This window comes from Helicoverpa armigera, chromosome 18, assembly GCF_030705265.1.
Source record: "Helicoverpa armigera isolate CAAS_96S chromosome 18, ASM3070526v1, whole genome shotgun sequence".
Taxonomy (NCBI): domain Eukaryota; kingdom Metazoa; phylum Arthropoda; class Insecta; order Lepidoptera; family Noctuidae; genus Helicoverpa; species Helicoverpa armigera.
The window spans coordinates 2,962,006-2,978,422 of NC_087137.1; the positions used below are offsets into that span (position 1 = coordinate 2,962,006).

The 16,417-nt window shown below is 38.9% G+C and overlaps 1 protein-coding gene across 1 annotated transcript; it reads right to left on the reverse strand.

Annotated features, from left to right (window-relative positions):
- Positions 1–11: 11 nt before the first annotated feature.
- On the reverse strand, positions 12–16,377 carry Polrmt (RNA polymerase mitochondrial). Its single transcript, XM_064039029.1, has 24 exons — positions 16,086–16,377; positions 15,847–15,957; positions 15,174–15,768; positions 14,833–14,973; positions 14,460–14,634; positions 12,576–12,686; positions 11,895–12,056; positions 11,392–11,721; positions 10,850–10,990; positions 10,074–10,192; positions 9,158–9,332; positions 8,656–8,777; positions 8,012–8,227; positions 7,426–7,575; positions 6,852–7,037; positions 6,133–6,342; positions 5,377–5,531; positions 4,747–4,898; positions 4,081–4,240; positions 3,618–3,747; positions 2,960–3,088; positions 2,370–2,541; positions 1,777–1,868; positions 12–1,517 (listed from the first exon to the last, which is right to left on the reverse strand). The coding sequence occupies exons 1-24, from the start codon at positions 16,231–16,233 to the stop codon at positions 1,391–1,393; spliced, it is 4,209 nt and encodes a 1,402-aa protein (XP_063895099.1). The 5' UTR covers positions 16,234–16,377; the 3' UTR covers positions 12–1,390.
- Positions 16,378–16,417: the final 40 nt, after the last annotated feature.

Genomic DNA, 16,417 nt, shown 5'->3' on the forward strand with positions numbered 1-16,417 from the left:
GAAACGATTCATATAATTCAGCTTAATTTATTGTTCAACTACTAACAATCACAGTTTGTTGTGTCGTAATTCCACATTATGGCAACTACATAACAGGACAAATTCGAAAATGTTCATCTTTGTCAATACAATACATATTTGGTTTTCTAACTAGTATTTCATTTATACAAACAAATAAAATTTTGACGAGTTGTCGACGTCCTATGAATCAACCGCACCTAATATCGGTTGATAATTAGTAATTATACAAATAATATTAACACAGCAATTTTGTACTCTACAAGAGTAAACTAATAAAATATTACTCTAGTTATTTGTACGAAAATCCAACACATAGTTATTTTTCAAGTACGGTGTGAGTAGCAGTACTTTTTGGCAGTAGTAATACGGCAGTAAAAATCAACTTTTCAAATGGTTCCTATTAAACATAATGTAAGACATTCCAACTGATATAATATGGCAAAAAAGTAGGTATTTTTGTCTCAGAACTTAAAACTTATATTTGTCTAATATCGCGATAGCTTACCTCTTATATCGAACTTAAAAAATACCGATATTGCAAAATAATATGACTTGATGACTCTTTCACATTCTCATTTAGGCAGTTTTTAGCACAGGCAGTGTGTATAAATCGATATAGCATGTTCTCAATGAATTTCAATTTGATGACTTCAACAAAGGGATTTTCGTACAAGCAACGTAATTCATAACTAAATTATCAAAATTTGAGACAAAAACAAACTAAACACAAAGCCAGTCTCAATAGTCGATGGAAGAAGAATGTGCAAAATGTCTTAGCAGTGTTACCAGCTATCATAGAAAATTACAAAAGCCCTACAATATTCAAGTAACCATCACAAGTTCACTTCAGTCTATACCAAACTCCTTACATGGCAACATTTTATATATCTTTCTTCGCCAAAATTGACCTTTAAGAATCTCATTCTTAATTCAAATATAAGCCACATCAGGGTTGCCATATTTCACCCAATATACAATTCAGGTGTACTTCTTTAATTACACATTTTCGATCCTAGTTTCAAAACAGTATAACATGAATGTAAAAAGCTCAAAATATTGGCAAGAAAGTACATTATACGATAATTATAATTCCTTCCAAGTTATATCTAACCTGAGTAAATCCAGCAAGTAAGAAGTTCCCAACTCTAGCAATTCTAACTGTTCAGAACCAACGAAGTGTCTTATCTGATAATTAAGTATACCTTTCCATAATACTATTAGTTAATTCAATTAAGAAGTAAATATTAGGTTATGATTTTATGAGGTAGGGATCCTACAATATGTTCTAGTAGTATCGATAATCGGATTCCGTGTATTCGAAAAATATTAGTTACTTATACCAGCTAAGTATTTAAATTCCTAGTGTAGTCTAACTGAAGAAGTAGACTGATCTCAATACACTATTTAAGTCGAAGTCACCTTTGCTGGGCACTTTTTGTAGCAAGTTATTAACACGTTTCTTGTTCGCTGCGCCCGCGCTTTTCTCCTCGAGTTCACTAGAACGATAATTATTTAGATGAATATTGGTATAATGTTTTTAATGAAGTAATAGTTTTAAAAACTAAAAAACACGCTAGTCATGTATTGTCATCAGTTCAGAGCGTGTGCAAAATATCATCTTAATCGAAGACCGAGAAGTGGGTCAAATTAAGATTCCAAGATTTTCATACATATCTAGTTAGTTACAAGTGAAGTTAATATAAGCGTGGTAATAAATCGGTAGGAGTTTTAGTATTGAATTATATTAAGACTTACCTTTCATCGTAACTGTATCGCTTGAGTAGAAACTCAGATAAATCTTCCAGGATCGGCTGCGAGTGTAAAGCGACAAACTGTTCACGGCAGATCTGAAAAAGACAATGGTCCACAGTTAGATAATATATTGATGATTTTATGTATCTCTATCTACACATAAATATTGAAGTTCAAGTAGCGAATAGCGAGTTATAAATACCACCTGTTTAGTCCACCACAAATAAAATTACATATGTGTTATATTGAAGTTTACATCATATGCCTAGCCTTTTCCCACTGTGTTGGAATCGGCTTCCAGTCTAACTGCAGCGTAACAGATGCAGTTGAGTAACTAGTCATGACAAGATGGTCATCCACGGACAAACCGCCCCAAGCGTTGATTAACCCTATGATCGATGGACATAAACGGCTGTTACAGCCACAGTTCCTACGAAATTAGACATACAGTTCTCGTAAAAGTCGACGTTCTCAAACTAAATTCATAGAACCAGTCCACAAAAGGTGTCCATACCCGTCCCACACCACGCCACCCGGTGATGCCTAGAAATGGTTTCTGCGCAACGTTCCGTAACGACAAAAAGTTTGGTGCGTACCTTGTTCATCTGGTCGACGGTATCGGGATGCGTCCAGAAGCAGTCGTGCACGGACACGAAGGTGACGGCGTCGGCGGCGCAGTGCAGCCCCGTCAGCATCATGTGTGACGAGTCTAACGAGTGGATGAAGTTGGGAGGGAACGCGTTGCGCTGCTTCATCGTGCATGGACGCCTGAAATATAAATTTGTTGACATAAAATTTATTAATTCATAAGTTATGTTAAAGTAGTTACGCTATCGCCTAAGTTTAAATAATTTGTAAAGATAGCTATAAGTGAGTGCAATAAATAAATTTTTGAAAGTATGTGGCTAATGTCAGACGCAACTTCATGCTGTATATTAAGGCTATATAAAACATAGTGCCGGATGCAGTACCGCTGGGTTTGTGCCTAGTTGCATGTCACCGGCATACACAAGCAGGAAATGTGTGTCGGACGGCATCAAGATTACCTACCCTCGCGCATACCCTAGCTTGATACGGCGACTATTGACGGCAAAGGTTATGTTGAGGCGACAAATTAAAATGTAACTTAACATTATGAAAATAAAGTTTACATTTCGATGATACTAAAGTAGTATGTATGACTTACTGCTGCTGGTCGAGCGAGGGCCGGTAGTGTGAGGCGGTGGGCGGAGCCCGGCGGTAGTAGGGCTGCACCACCGGCAGCCCCAGCGGCGTCACCCACTCCACGCTCTCGCCGCATACCGCTGAGATTAGTCTAAGGTAGAAAGGCAATAATAAAGTAGGTTAAGAAGGTAGTACATGTGAATAATTACTTCAACACTTGATTAATTACTTCAAAGAAAGGAGAAAAATCATTGAGAACAAAATGACAAGCTTTCATGAGAGATCTCATAACGGAAAATCTCCTAAGAAAGTAGCGTCGCTAAAATGCAGGTGTTCAGAGGCCCTTAAAGATGTATCAAAGAATCTGAACGCCTCATTAATTCACTCGTAACTTATCGTTTCACGATTTATAGGAAGCGCCTGACCTACCCGCTCTATGGCATCTCTGCTCATCTTTAATTTCTCCGTAGGAGAAACAAAACCGTATAGGATGCCGCGACAGAATCTCTTCTAATTCAATATTCAATTTGAAATAATTGATATAGTATTTTTACGAAATAAGTTTGACTATTCTTTGGCAAAAAATAAATCTATACATTTCAGTATGCCTTAGTAAAAAGATAACGTACTAGACTAAATTGTGACTAATTACTTTTAGTATCGAAAGTAGTAATACTAACTTGGCGCAGTCGGTGAACCAGTCCTGTATGAGCTTGGTGGAGGTGAACATCTCGCGCAGACTGTCGAACGTCTTCGTCGTCAGGTATTGCGAGCACGACCATACGTGCTCTTTGGGAAACTCGTCTATATCTGAAGAGAATGGAAATATTAGTACAGTGCTTACCTAATGAAAATTCTCAATAAAATTGCATAAAATAAGTGTTGATGTTGGTGAAACAAATAGAGAAAAGGTTTATTATTTGGTAATAGCCACCCGAACCGGCTTCCCACGGGTGCTCGATGTTATTATACATAATTATAAACCTTCCTCTTCTCCTATTAAATAAACCGCATCAAAATCCGTTGCGTAATTTTAAAGATTTACGCATACATAGGGATATAGGGTTTTATACTATATAACAATTTTAATTACACTCATAGGCCGTTGTTTTTAATCACACTTCATTTCAGGCTTAAGCTTACCTTTAAGCTGTTTAGCGATCTGCAGCCTTGCGCCGAACTTGGTGACGCCGTAGACGGTGGTCATGACAGTCTGCTTGATGACCTTGCGCCGCACGAAGTTCTCCAGTATGACGGCGGCCGGTACGCCCGCTGCCGCGTCACGGGCTCGCATCTCTTCCACCTAAAGATTGTGTTATATTAAAATTTTGTATATGAAAAGCATCTAATCTCCTTTTCGTATTTCGCTTCGATGGGAATAGAAAGTCGTAATCCCATGTCCATTTTCTGGGTTCTAAGTTACATCCCCACCAATTTTTACGCGTTTTTTAATTAACAGCGTAACTAACATTTTCTGACTTATAAAATTAAAACACATTTTCTATATCTTCGTTCGCTCATATGTCTATACCATGTTCATAATGAAAACTTTGTTTTCATATTAGTTTGTGGAAGAGAAAAAGAAAGTACATGCCAAACCTAAAAGTTGGAGTTCCTTTTTGAATCTTTTCAGCAAAAACACATAGGAAGTGGTGAACGTCGTTTTGGGGGCCGTCTTACAAAAGTAAACAGGAAGAACTTTTTGAAGGTCGATTTTACTTTTGTAAAGTTCTGATTTTCAGCCTACTTTGTATAAATTACTTTTTATCTTTTAATCACAAAGTTATTATCAGTCTATATAATACATACGAGTGCAGCCACAGCACTATACACGTCCTGCGGTCTCTCGTGTGGAGCTAGATTGACGGCTGCTGCGCCGGCCGCGTCGCCGCCCAGCGCCGCGTAGTGCTGCAGGCCGTTGCACGACCCGTCCTGGTGCACCGGGAAGCCGCAGAGGTATTCTTTTGAGGGGAGAAGTTGAGTGAGATTTAGATATTAGAAGTTAAGTAAGAGTTGAGGGTTTTTTTTCTGTGGCAGATTTATTTACTTATACCAATTTACATTTGAAGTCTGATAAAATAAAATTCAGTATGTAAAGTATTAAATAAAGATGAACAAATAATGTATAAGCAAATAAAAAATAATTCATTCAAAATTAACAAATATCGTTGTGTTTCCCTATGACTGAAACTTTATTCAGAAAATGTAAGAATAATAAAGATTATGTCGTATATGCCATGTATGTAACATTTATCGCATCATGTGAATGTCGAATCTTAACTTCTTTGGTGACTAATGGTAAGTCTGACGTGTAAAACACGTTCCTATTTGTCAGGCATTTGTGTCTTTCGTAAGAGTTGCGACTATCATAATCCAAAGGATCTATAAGTCCGGGATCTTGGGCAGTATGCTGTCCGCGATGGAACAGCCAGCACTTACCCTCAGGGTTGGGAGACCTGACGGCATTAGCTATCTCCATGCAGCAGGCGAGGGTCTGCCAGGGCTCCTCGGACTGCGCCCACCAGCGCTCGCCCTGCAGCGGCCGGTCTGCTGAGTCCAGGATCTTGGGCAGTATGCTGTCCGCGTATGCAAGTCTGAAGAAAATAATAAGTATTTTAAGAAATGTCGAGTCAAATATACGGAGAGAAGCAAAATTTGTGTAACTTTATCTTAAGTAATGGCTAAAGTATAAATAGCATACAATACAGATATCATTATATGTTAAACTTTTCACTGAAAATCTTTCTACTTATGATCATTGTAATTTCTTCTCCTGGCAGTATTGTACTGTAGTTTTTGATCAGGTACTTGATACGTTTCAAATCCATGCACTCAGATATGTATAGTTATAAGTGGTCGCTGTCCACGTCAGCCGAGTGAATTGATGATAAACACTATCAGGACGAATGAGTGTCGTTCCAAGCGTGTGCAACACGATGTCATCTAGACAGAATATTACAGAAACCCTAATAATCTGAAAACTAACCTACCTCTCATCAACAGTACTCTTCTTCATAGTGCCAGTAAGGTTGACAGCATGGAGCTTCAGCCAGCGCAGTCCCCTGGGTCCGAGCGGGCGGCGCTTGGCGAACGTCAGCAGAGCCCTCTGAGCGTCCGCGCCCAGCGCCGACACGTGGCGTCTAACGTCACAATATTCCAAGGAACATGCTATAACCTGAGCTAAAGGTAAGTTACCTCTCATCAACAGTACTCTTCTTCATGGTACCAGTAAGGTTGACAGCATGCAGCTTCAGCCAGCGCAGTCCCCTGGGTCCGAGCGGGCGGCGCTTGGCAAACGTCAGCAGCGCCCGCTGAGCGTCCGCGCCCAGCGCCGACACGTGCGGCCCGCACGCGTATACGCGACCGCGGAAGTCGAGGTTGTGGGGCAGCCAGAATGTCGAGTCTCTGGAAGAGGAAGATTTGTTGGTTGTATGTAATGTGTAAATTAGAAATATATTAAATGGAAACTTTTAATTTCCGCCTAAACAATATTATGAACAGTTTAGCTAAATCATATAAGCAAGACCTTCACACGAAAGGAATTATGACGAGTGTGGAGGGGCATTTCGGCTTACACCAATCAACCGGTTAAGTCTCGCTTATGCTAATTCGTCATTAGTTCTGATCGACTTTTCCAAGTAGTATAGTGGCTGCTATAGTTGTGAGACAATTTATGGAGACATCATTCTTAACGCGCCCACAAAAATCTGTACGCGTTGTTGACCGAAATCAACCATATGCTACGCGACAGTGGCACGGGACACAGCCGCCAGCTACGGCCCGAAGCCGTCTTATTAATGTAAAACTTTATTTGAGAATATACATTTAATTTATTATGCCGGAAAAAGCATCACATCAAATACATACATATAATATCCAACATAACAAGCACTTCTATACAACAAAATACATACCTATAATGGTTAGCGAGCGACAGTTTATACAACGCATCGCACCAGAGCGAGTGCATCTCTGCTCGAGCGCGGTTGATGGCCACGCGGCGCTTGAACGTGCTCGCCGCGTCACTCGCGCTGCCGAACTGAGATGTGTCCAATCGGGACGATGGTGGCGCTATGTCTAACTTCTTGTCGCCGCCGTCTCTGTACATAAATACGTTTTTTACATAAATATAATTGGCTAAAAGGAAAAAAATGGGATTTAGTCACTATACGTCTTCCACCACGTGTCCCGCTGTTCCCATAACGGGAGGGATCATTTGATGATTTCCCACAAGAAAATAAATGCCGTCCAGACACCAGGAGTCTCAACACCAAGATTCCAGACAGCAAGAGTCCTGACGCCAAGAGTCCAGACGCCAAGAATCCCGACGCCAATTGTCCAGACGCCAAGAGTCCAGATGTCAGGAGTCCAAATGCCAGAAGTCTCCAACCAAAAGCCCAGACACCATGGATCCAGACACTACGGATATAGACACCAAGAGGCCAGACAGCAAAAGTCCCGATACCTAATTCAACACGCTAGACTCACCTAAATATCTGTATCTGCAGATCCAGTATGCGCTGGTTGATGACCCAGGGCACCTCGCCCAGCTGGTTGAGGCTGTCTAGCACTGGGTACAGCGACTCGGCTGGAGCTGACTCCAGACGCTTCCATTGACTCATCACGTGTAATGGCATTCTTCGGGAGAAGGGAAATTGAAAGTAAATAATACAGGAATATACTTTATATTGGAATAAATAAAATTATGAGATTTATGTGTTTTAGGAAGAGTTAAAGCATTTGTGCGATCATGCGATAATACTATTTGACGTTTTGTATTTGATGTTTTGTAAGTTTGTTTGATAGATAGGTCACTACTGGCCGTTTCATCTCCTTATTCGTGTTTTATGCTCAGTCCATTCTCAGATACAGCGAATTCGAAACAATCGGTTACGTGTCACTTTCAAACTTCTTAAATATTTAAGCGCCGTACCGTATCGCGTCATGTCACGCAGGATATTATAAAATAAATTTACTGACGTCACATGAGATATTCCAAAAGAAAACGACTGTCTGTTGTTTTGACGTCGCTTCCCATTCCCATCCAGATAGGACAAACAGTTAAAGATCATACCTGACTAGCGGCGTGGGCGTGACAAGATACGCCCCCCGCTGTGTCCCCGCCCACGGCAGCGGCGGCGCGGCGGTGGGCGTGAGCGCGGCGCGCAGGCGCAGCGCGGGGGCGGCGGCGCCCGCCCACAGGCGCGCCAGCGCGGGGTGCGGCTTCAGCTCCAGCCGCACCAGCCGGCCCCATGGCCGGTGGACTTTGTATACTGCGGGGAGGAGCTTCCTGCATGACACACAAGAAAACATTCTTAAGTCTTCTAAATCATTATAATATAATCGAAAACCATCTTCTAATAAGGTTAGGGCCTCCCATCCATGTCTTACTTTTTTTTTATAGAATATTCAGCCTAGCATTTTTTAACCATTGATCAGGGACAGGCAGCATAAGTGAAAATTGGGTCAAATTATTGGCAATCTCTGGTCATGAGTTCTTCAGACGCTTTGCACACGGAAAATTTATAATTGAAGCAACTACCTAATGCATGCACAATCCCATTTGATTGTTGCTCCATACGTAATATGTCTTTTATCGTTAAACCACCTCCATCTTTTTATTATTCACATATTATTTAAAAACCTTATTGAAATCAAACTGTTATTAGAAAACCTTCATAGAAAAGCTAATATCCAGCATGTAATACTATAACTTACTCTTTAGCAGCTTTACTCTTGAACATATTGACGTCAATCTTGACGTCGTTTATAATGATGTTGTACAGGAACTTGCCGATGTTCTGACGCATTTCCATCGGCCACGGCGTCTCCTCAATATCCTGGGAAATACAGTATATAAGATTGATATTTTAACAACTTAGCGCATACGCCGAACTTTACGATTTTCTCTCAAGATTTTTCATTTTATTATACTGAAAAAAAAACATGTTCGGTGATCATATTATATAGCTTTATATGCAGTATAGGGTTAAAGGTTCCGGCCCTATTAACAACAAAAACGAACCCTTATAGAATCATTTTGCACCCATTTATCGGATCAATCGGTAGATGAGTCCGACTTGCACTTCCCGGTTTTTTTCATTCCGAAAAGTATCAAAGCGTCTACATAGTTCAAAAACATACATGATATTCAACATATGATATCTTAAAAAAAAAAAAAAAAAACATCTTTTCATATAATAATAAAATGAAGTCTTACCAAGCTAGCCCCTTCTCTATTCCTATGCACAAGCGCCTGCCACGCCTGCCGGCCGTTGTACGGCAGTCCCGTGCCGTCCACCGAACCACGAGCCACGTACCACGTGCAATACTGCTCGTATATACGCTCTAGCTTCTTAAGTGTACCGTTACGACGGTACTGCTCGATTTGGTACCTAATCGATGGATAATTATCGACATTAATACTTATAAATTATGACATAAATTACTTTGTACGGCAGCTCGGAGCTGTCCACTGAGCCACGAGCCACGTACCACGTGCAGTATTGCTCGTATATACGCTCTAACTTCTTAAGTGTACCATTACGACGGTACTGCTCGATTTGGTACCTAATCGATGAATAATTATCGACATTAATACTTATAAATCTATACTAATATTATAACGCTGAAGAGTTTGTTTGTTTGTTTGAACGCGCTAATCTTAGGAACTCCTGGTCCGATTTGAAAAATTCTTTCAGTGTTAGATAGCCCATTTATCGAGGAAGGCTATAGGATACTTTTTATCCGGGTTCGTGCAGAGGTTTCCACGGGATGCGGGTAAAACCGCTGGCAGAAGCTAGTTATGACATAAATTACGTGGTACGGCAGTCCCGTGCCGTCCACTGAGCCACGAGCCACGTACCACGTGCAGTACTGCTCGTATATACGCTCTAACTTCTTAAGTGTGCCGTTGCGACGATACTGCTCGATTTGGTATCTAATCGATGGATAATAATCAATATTAATACTTAAAAATATGACAAAAAAATTTAGCGTACCTATTAAAATCACGTAACTCTTTGTAGGATAAAGCGAGATATAAATCTGTGCGAAATATCGAAATGTTTAAATAGAGTTGGGAAAATATTGTCGATATTAATTTTATCGATATTTATTGTTGAGGTCGTACTTACTTCTGATACACTTGCGTTCCTAAATCTCTCTGTAATAGTTTGAGAGTAGGGCTGTATGTTTCACTGCCGTCGACTAGTTTGCTTATTTCGCCCATTATTAGGTCCACAAATTGATCCACCTGAAACCAAATTATTTACTTGTTGAAGTAGAAAAGATTGAAAAAAATTGGTTGCCTGTAAAGTCGGTATACGGGCGAACGTTTTACGTGACAACGACTTTGAGTGGTAAAATAATTTTAATGTGAATATTCATTCGTATAGTAGGAAGAAGGATGATTTATGTCTGTCTCTCTCGCTCTTAGGCGGGCTAACCATGCCCGAGTGGAAGGGACGCGTGCATCTCACTCGCTCTCATTGTGAGCGCATAACGTGAGCGGAGCGTAACGCAGTTTCTTGAGGTGTAACCCGGCAAACCAATTTATAAGACGTTGTCACGTCAATATGGAACACACAACTCAATGTAAAGGTTTGAAAATTATGATTATACTTCTACTTATATTATAAACGCGAAAGTAACTGTTTTTCTGTCCGTATTTTACAAAACAAAACTACTGAACCGATTTAAAGGAACACCACTTTTTACCTAGGTTCGTTAAGTACATCCCTTGGGACACCTGCAGTATATGCAGAAAACAGATATTTTTCAATAAAAAAATACAAAGTGAAAACATTGAAATAAAGATAATATTTACGTCAAAAACCGTTAGCTAGGGGATAGGACTGCGAGGAATAACTAGTTCCCAATAAAAATCAGTAAAATGAAAGATCATACTTACGTCCAAAACGGTAAGATACGGGTACAACGTGATGGCGGAGTGCGAAGCCGAGCTCTGCGACTTCAGTGTGCCGAGATTGCGCTCAAAGGACTCGCGGATGACGCCGCGCCACTTGTCTTGCGTCGCTGATAGTTTAGCTCGCTATAAATAAAAATACAATTACATTAGCTGAAGCATAATGCACTTCCCAGCACAGTGGCCAAGCAATGTATTCTTTAAAAAGTACAGTTATTTTTTTGTAATCGAAATCGAAAATTATATTAAAATCTCGTCAGACACGAAACAATCATTCCCATTACACTCATTCTCATTCCCATTTCTCATCACAATAACCATTATACCAATAATTGTATCTAAGTTTAAATATTTATCACTAGTAGAAAAGTGTGCTAGGCCACCATAGCGACAAGCAATACTTTTTTCAAATACATTATGGTTAAAATATATTCACGATATTGTATAGGTTACTTTTTATCTATGTACATACGGGAAATAGTTCAACGGTACTAGGAGATAGTTTACAAAAATAAATCAATACTCACACAAAACTTCACAACATCCGACTGCTCATCATTCACACCAATATTCTGTATCTCAACCTCCCCTTTGATCTCCATACTCAGTTGTTCCTTCCCTTTCTCTATGATCTCCTCTATGGAAAACAGACCTTCGCCTGGTGACGTCATCAACCCCTGTCTGTTCTCCACTTTATCTAGTGTCAAGTTGTCTAATAAAGGACATTTGTAATCGAGAACAGGGGCTGTGTATTGAGGTTCAAAGTCCGGTTGTAGTCTATGGATTGATTGAAGAACAACTTCACGTTGATCGTAAAGGAATTTCGTTTTGTCTAGTAAGTCGTTTAGGGTTATGTCCTGTAACAAAAAAATATAAAATTTATAGTAATTTGCATTTTTATAAAATAAAGTAGGTTTTGATCGCTTCGCTTTGATCGAACTGGTAATTATGATGCTATAGAAAATCTATTGTCTTTTAAATTTATAAAGGAAATAACTAATTCCCGTTTCCTTAGAAAATGTCTACATACCTTTTGATCCATCTGGTCCTTATATTGCTGGAGTAGTTCCACTTTATTCTCTTCAGCACTTCTCTCGACGCACTCGTACACGGCTGCGAAGGTCTGGGGATTGGGCTCCACGCCGTCTTCAGACATAAACGATAGAAGCTGCTTTGTGTTGTCCAACATTCCCTGGGGAAATATTAATATTGAAGCAACATCTTTGTATTACCAAATATGAAAACAATTTTTATACATACATACATGTGGGTAGAGGTGTTGAACCATAGTTTATTATTAATTAAAGTTTTATTACTTTTGAATATTATATCTAGGGCCGATATAAGAGGCTGCGGGAGTGTTCGAAAGAGATAGAGCGGCCTTCGTACATAAAGAGCTCCAGAAAGATTTTATTCAGAGTCTGACGTTGCACTCACAATGGGAGAGGTCGTCTGATAATTTTCCAACTTGAAAACTTTTTTGGCCTTACTACAAAAACTTTAACATCTGTTGAACACTTGTCTATAAAAAGTGTGGCTGCAAAATGGACCTTATTCCAACGTCTGTATCTGTATCTGTATTTTTTTTAGATTTAGAAGTATTCAACAGATGTTTAAAAGTTTTTGTAGTAAGGCCAAAGTTTTAGACCTAGACAAAAATGTATCCCTAAAGTTTATGGTATTATATATTTTTGTATTAAAAGGTGCTTACTGTAGCGGCATATCCATGTAGTAACGTGTTGTATACTTTGACGTCATTAATCTTGGGATGATTGGACGTCCTTGTTCCTCTCTGTCGGTAATACTGTAGCACTTGTTGAGCCTGGAACAATATTGTACAATTAAATAGGTTTTATTAGGTCGACTTGTATGTAAGTATGTAATGGAATCTAAGGTAATTAATTTGACCTGTGGTTAATCATGTTTTATTAAAATAAATTTGATATCATTAATTAGTTTATAAATATAAGTTGATCCCATAGTCAAACTGCTTTTACAGTTTTGTGGGACATTGTATTTTTAAACAAATAAATAATGTAATGAAATCTAAGGTAACTAATAACCATCTTCCTAGGATAGTAATGTCAGGAAAATTGGCAGCTGTATATTATGTATAGTTCTGATGACAATACAATAATATTGTACAGTCAAACTGATGTGATGATGGAGTCGGAAGATATGAACTGGAACTTCATGATCGAATATTGTATCATAGCTGTGTTTTGGACTTGTTAGAAAAGTCTTGTAATAAACTTTAACCATTGTTACGTGCATTTATAAAAGAGTACAATTACAATTTAGTTTTTTTATATTTTTTATGTCATCATGTTGTTTTGGTACATTTGTTTGTAAATGGTTCTGAATACCAAATATTTAGGATTACTTGTATAAATCAGAACACTTATCTATATTATTTCGCGACTGTCGCGGTCACTGACATGCTCGATAAGATAACAGAGATTTACCATCAAAATTGGGTTAGCAAGCGCCTTTTGTTGACACTTTAATATTTTTACGTTAATTTTAAACATAAGAAAAAATGTGAGAACTATTTGAATAGACTCGAATTAGGAAAAATATCTAAAATAACAAATAATACTTTGCTACATAGAAATCCAAGTATATTCATTTTATTACTGTTATAACTTATCCAAACAAGTAGTTAAGTATGAGGGCGCGGGTTCGATCCCAGGTCAAGCAAGTACCAATGCAACTTTTCTAAGTTTGTATGTACTTTCTAAGTATATCTTAGACACCATTGACTGTGTTTCGGATGGCACGTTAAACTGTAGGTCCCGGCTGTCATTGAACATCCTTGGCAGTCGTTACGGGTAGTCAGAAGCCAGTAAGTCTGACACCAGTCTAACCAAGGGGTATCAGGTTGCCCGGGTAACTGGGTTGAGGAGGTCAGATAGGCAGTCGCTTCTTGTAAAGCACTGGTACTCAGCTGAATCCGGTTAGACTGGAAGCCGACCCCAACATGATTGGGAAAAGGCTCGGAGGATGATGAGGATGATGAACTTATCCAAAAAGAGTTGACCTGGATTCGGCCGTCTCACGAATACGTCACGAGTACACTAATTGACACAGAAACTCATTCGTACAATAGTAAGACGCAAATAACACTAGCTGATCTGTACAAAAGGATAATATTTTATGGACAGTTAAGTTAATGGGCACTTTATTATTCATCACATTTCTAAATTCTAAATTCTACCCAAGGGAAAAATTAACTGTGTATGAAGGTTAATAAAGACCTATTTCGACTGGCAAAGCTTAAACGATCATGAAGGGAATATAAATAATGTTTTGTTTTTAAATACTCAAAATGTGTGACTTCATATGTTTTAGCTTAAATTTTACAGCCGGCCGCCTGCCTGACGATAGCTCTCCTTGGGAATGCTATAGAGGTGGTTTGCCCATCTTGCGAGTAGCCCAAAGTGCCTTAGCTCTCTTAGTCGCCTCTAACGACACCCATGGGAGAGAAATGGTTAGGTCCTTCTGATTCTGATCCGGGAGCGTCACAGATTTCCTGGGATAAGGGCAGGAGGATGATGACTAAAAATGTGTGACCTATACTATACCTATCTCTTACCTCTTGTATCATGTTGAGTGAGCAGAGTAACTGCAGATGTGCAGTGAGCACGCGGTGCAGCGACTCCTGCTTGCCGCGCCGCTCCAGCTCGCGCATGTCTTGCTTCATGCTCAACTCTTGCTTGGCACGTCGCTTGTCACGCTTCGCCTTGTTCTTGTCACGTATCGCTTTTTTCCTATAAAAGGCATCAAATCTTATTTGAAATAGTACATAAATACAAGAAAATATCAATCACAAATAGTATTTGATAGAGCAGTAGACACCCCAAAACCTATTATAAGATTTTCATGTACCATTGTGGTGGTTAGGAATTTGTGCAAGCTCTCTTCACCTTATACCACAAAAAAACAAATACAAAGCAATGTAAACTTACGCCTGTTTGATTTTCAAGGAATTAGCAGCAGCTGGTTCTACATGATCCAACTCCAGGTCTTCTCTGGTTTCTATAATCTCATGATGCAGAGCTGGGTCATCATAGATGTCCTCTATCGCTGGATGAGCTATACCTTGGGCTCTGAAATTCATTGATAAAAACAAATCAATAACTTTAAAATTTTGAAATGTATGTGGGAGCTACTGCCTGTGTTACTCGGGAAGACGGTAGGCTCCTAATAGTGAAAGGATTCTCTAATCAGTTCAATACTTTCAGAACCTTCTTTTTTATGATAAGGTATAGATGATTTGTTTAAAAATTAAATTGAAGAATGTACTTACTGCATATTTGTTAAGTGGTTCATCAATTCATGATCATAGCTATCTAATTGGTTATCCACAAACAATTCTCTGAACACAGCATGAGCCCCCTTTGGTAATGGATCAAAATGCTCCTGAGATATTAAATCAGTTTTACTACTTTCATTTAAATTGAACTCTTGATTCAATCCTTCATTTATTGCAAACCTAAGGTCTTGCAACTTTTGGTCATAAAGAGTTGCTTTTCTAAAATCGTAGTAGCTCTCTTTCACCATGTCTATGTATTGTTTTGTCCTGAGTTTATCTTCTAAGTTAGCTAGTGGATGGCTCGTGTATATAAGTGCACATTTGTCATCTTCTAATACTATTTCGGAAAGCTTAGACTTCACAGAGACTGGCGTTGCAGAAGTTTTCACAGAGGTCTTCTTTAATATCTGGTCTCTAACAGTTTGTAGTAATTCAGGATCTACTTCAGCCACTTTTAAGTTCTTAGGAGGCTTTTTGGTGAGCTGGTGTAACTGCCCAAGTGAGACCGAACTAGATGCCAACTTTGAGAGATGCACAGCTCGCAATTTACTTATTGATACCTTAGTTTCAGTCATGGCTTGGTCACCAACTAAAAATAGCAATATTTATAAATTAACATCATTTAAACATAGGTTAGGGTCAGTGGTACAAATGTAAACAAACATACCTTCAAGCAATTCTCCATATTTCCTATAACTCTTATGCTTAGTCTTTTTTCTCAAGGAACTGAGTAAATTAGCCGTTTTCGTAGATTGGTGTCTCGCTGCATAAAAATTTTCTAGAAAATAAAAATAAAACTTATTGGAGATGTTATGCAACTGGATAACCTATGTACAGTGCAACTATTTATCATGCATGATATAAGCAAACTAGTAGAGTCTATTCAGCAGTTTTAAATTAAATTACCTGCACCGAGGCGGCCTAATAAAATCCTTCGACAAAACGAGCATTTTATTTCCGTATTTGATGTACTTGTAAGTGAATTGTTCGAAGGCAGGGAAACACCATGCAGAGAACTGTGATATAAATTCCTGGCAGATGCAAGTCGATGCATAATTGCCAATTTAATTCAAAAATACAAGTTAAATTGTGTAAAACATGCCGAAATGTGTAAAACCACGTGAAAATTGTAGGACGAATCGCAGAACCAAAATAATGTTCTAGAGTTGCCCGAACCGTACATTACATCTGAGTAAAACCGAAAATGTCAAAATCATACTATTAGTTTTTTTATTCGG

Coding starts and splice junctions, on each gene's coding strand:
- Polrmt (XM_064039029.1), bottom strand. CDS start 16,233: ATGCATCGACTTGCATCTGCCAGGAATTTATATCACAGTTCTCTGCAT. Junction 12,687..14,459: donor CACTCAACATGATACAAGAG/GTAAGAGATAGG, acceptor ATATTGTTCCAG/GCTCAACAAGTGCTACAGTA. Junction 7,038..7,425: donor CTGCAGATACAGATATTTAG/GTGAGTCTAGCG, acceptor ATTTATGTACAG/AGACGGCGGCGACAAGAAGT.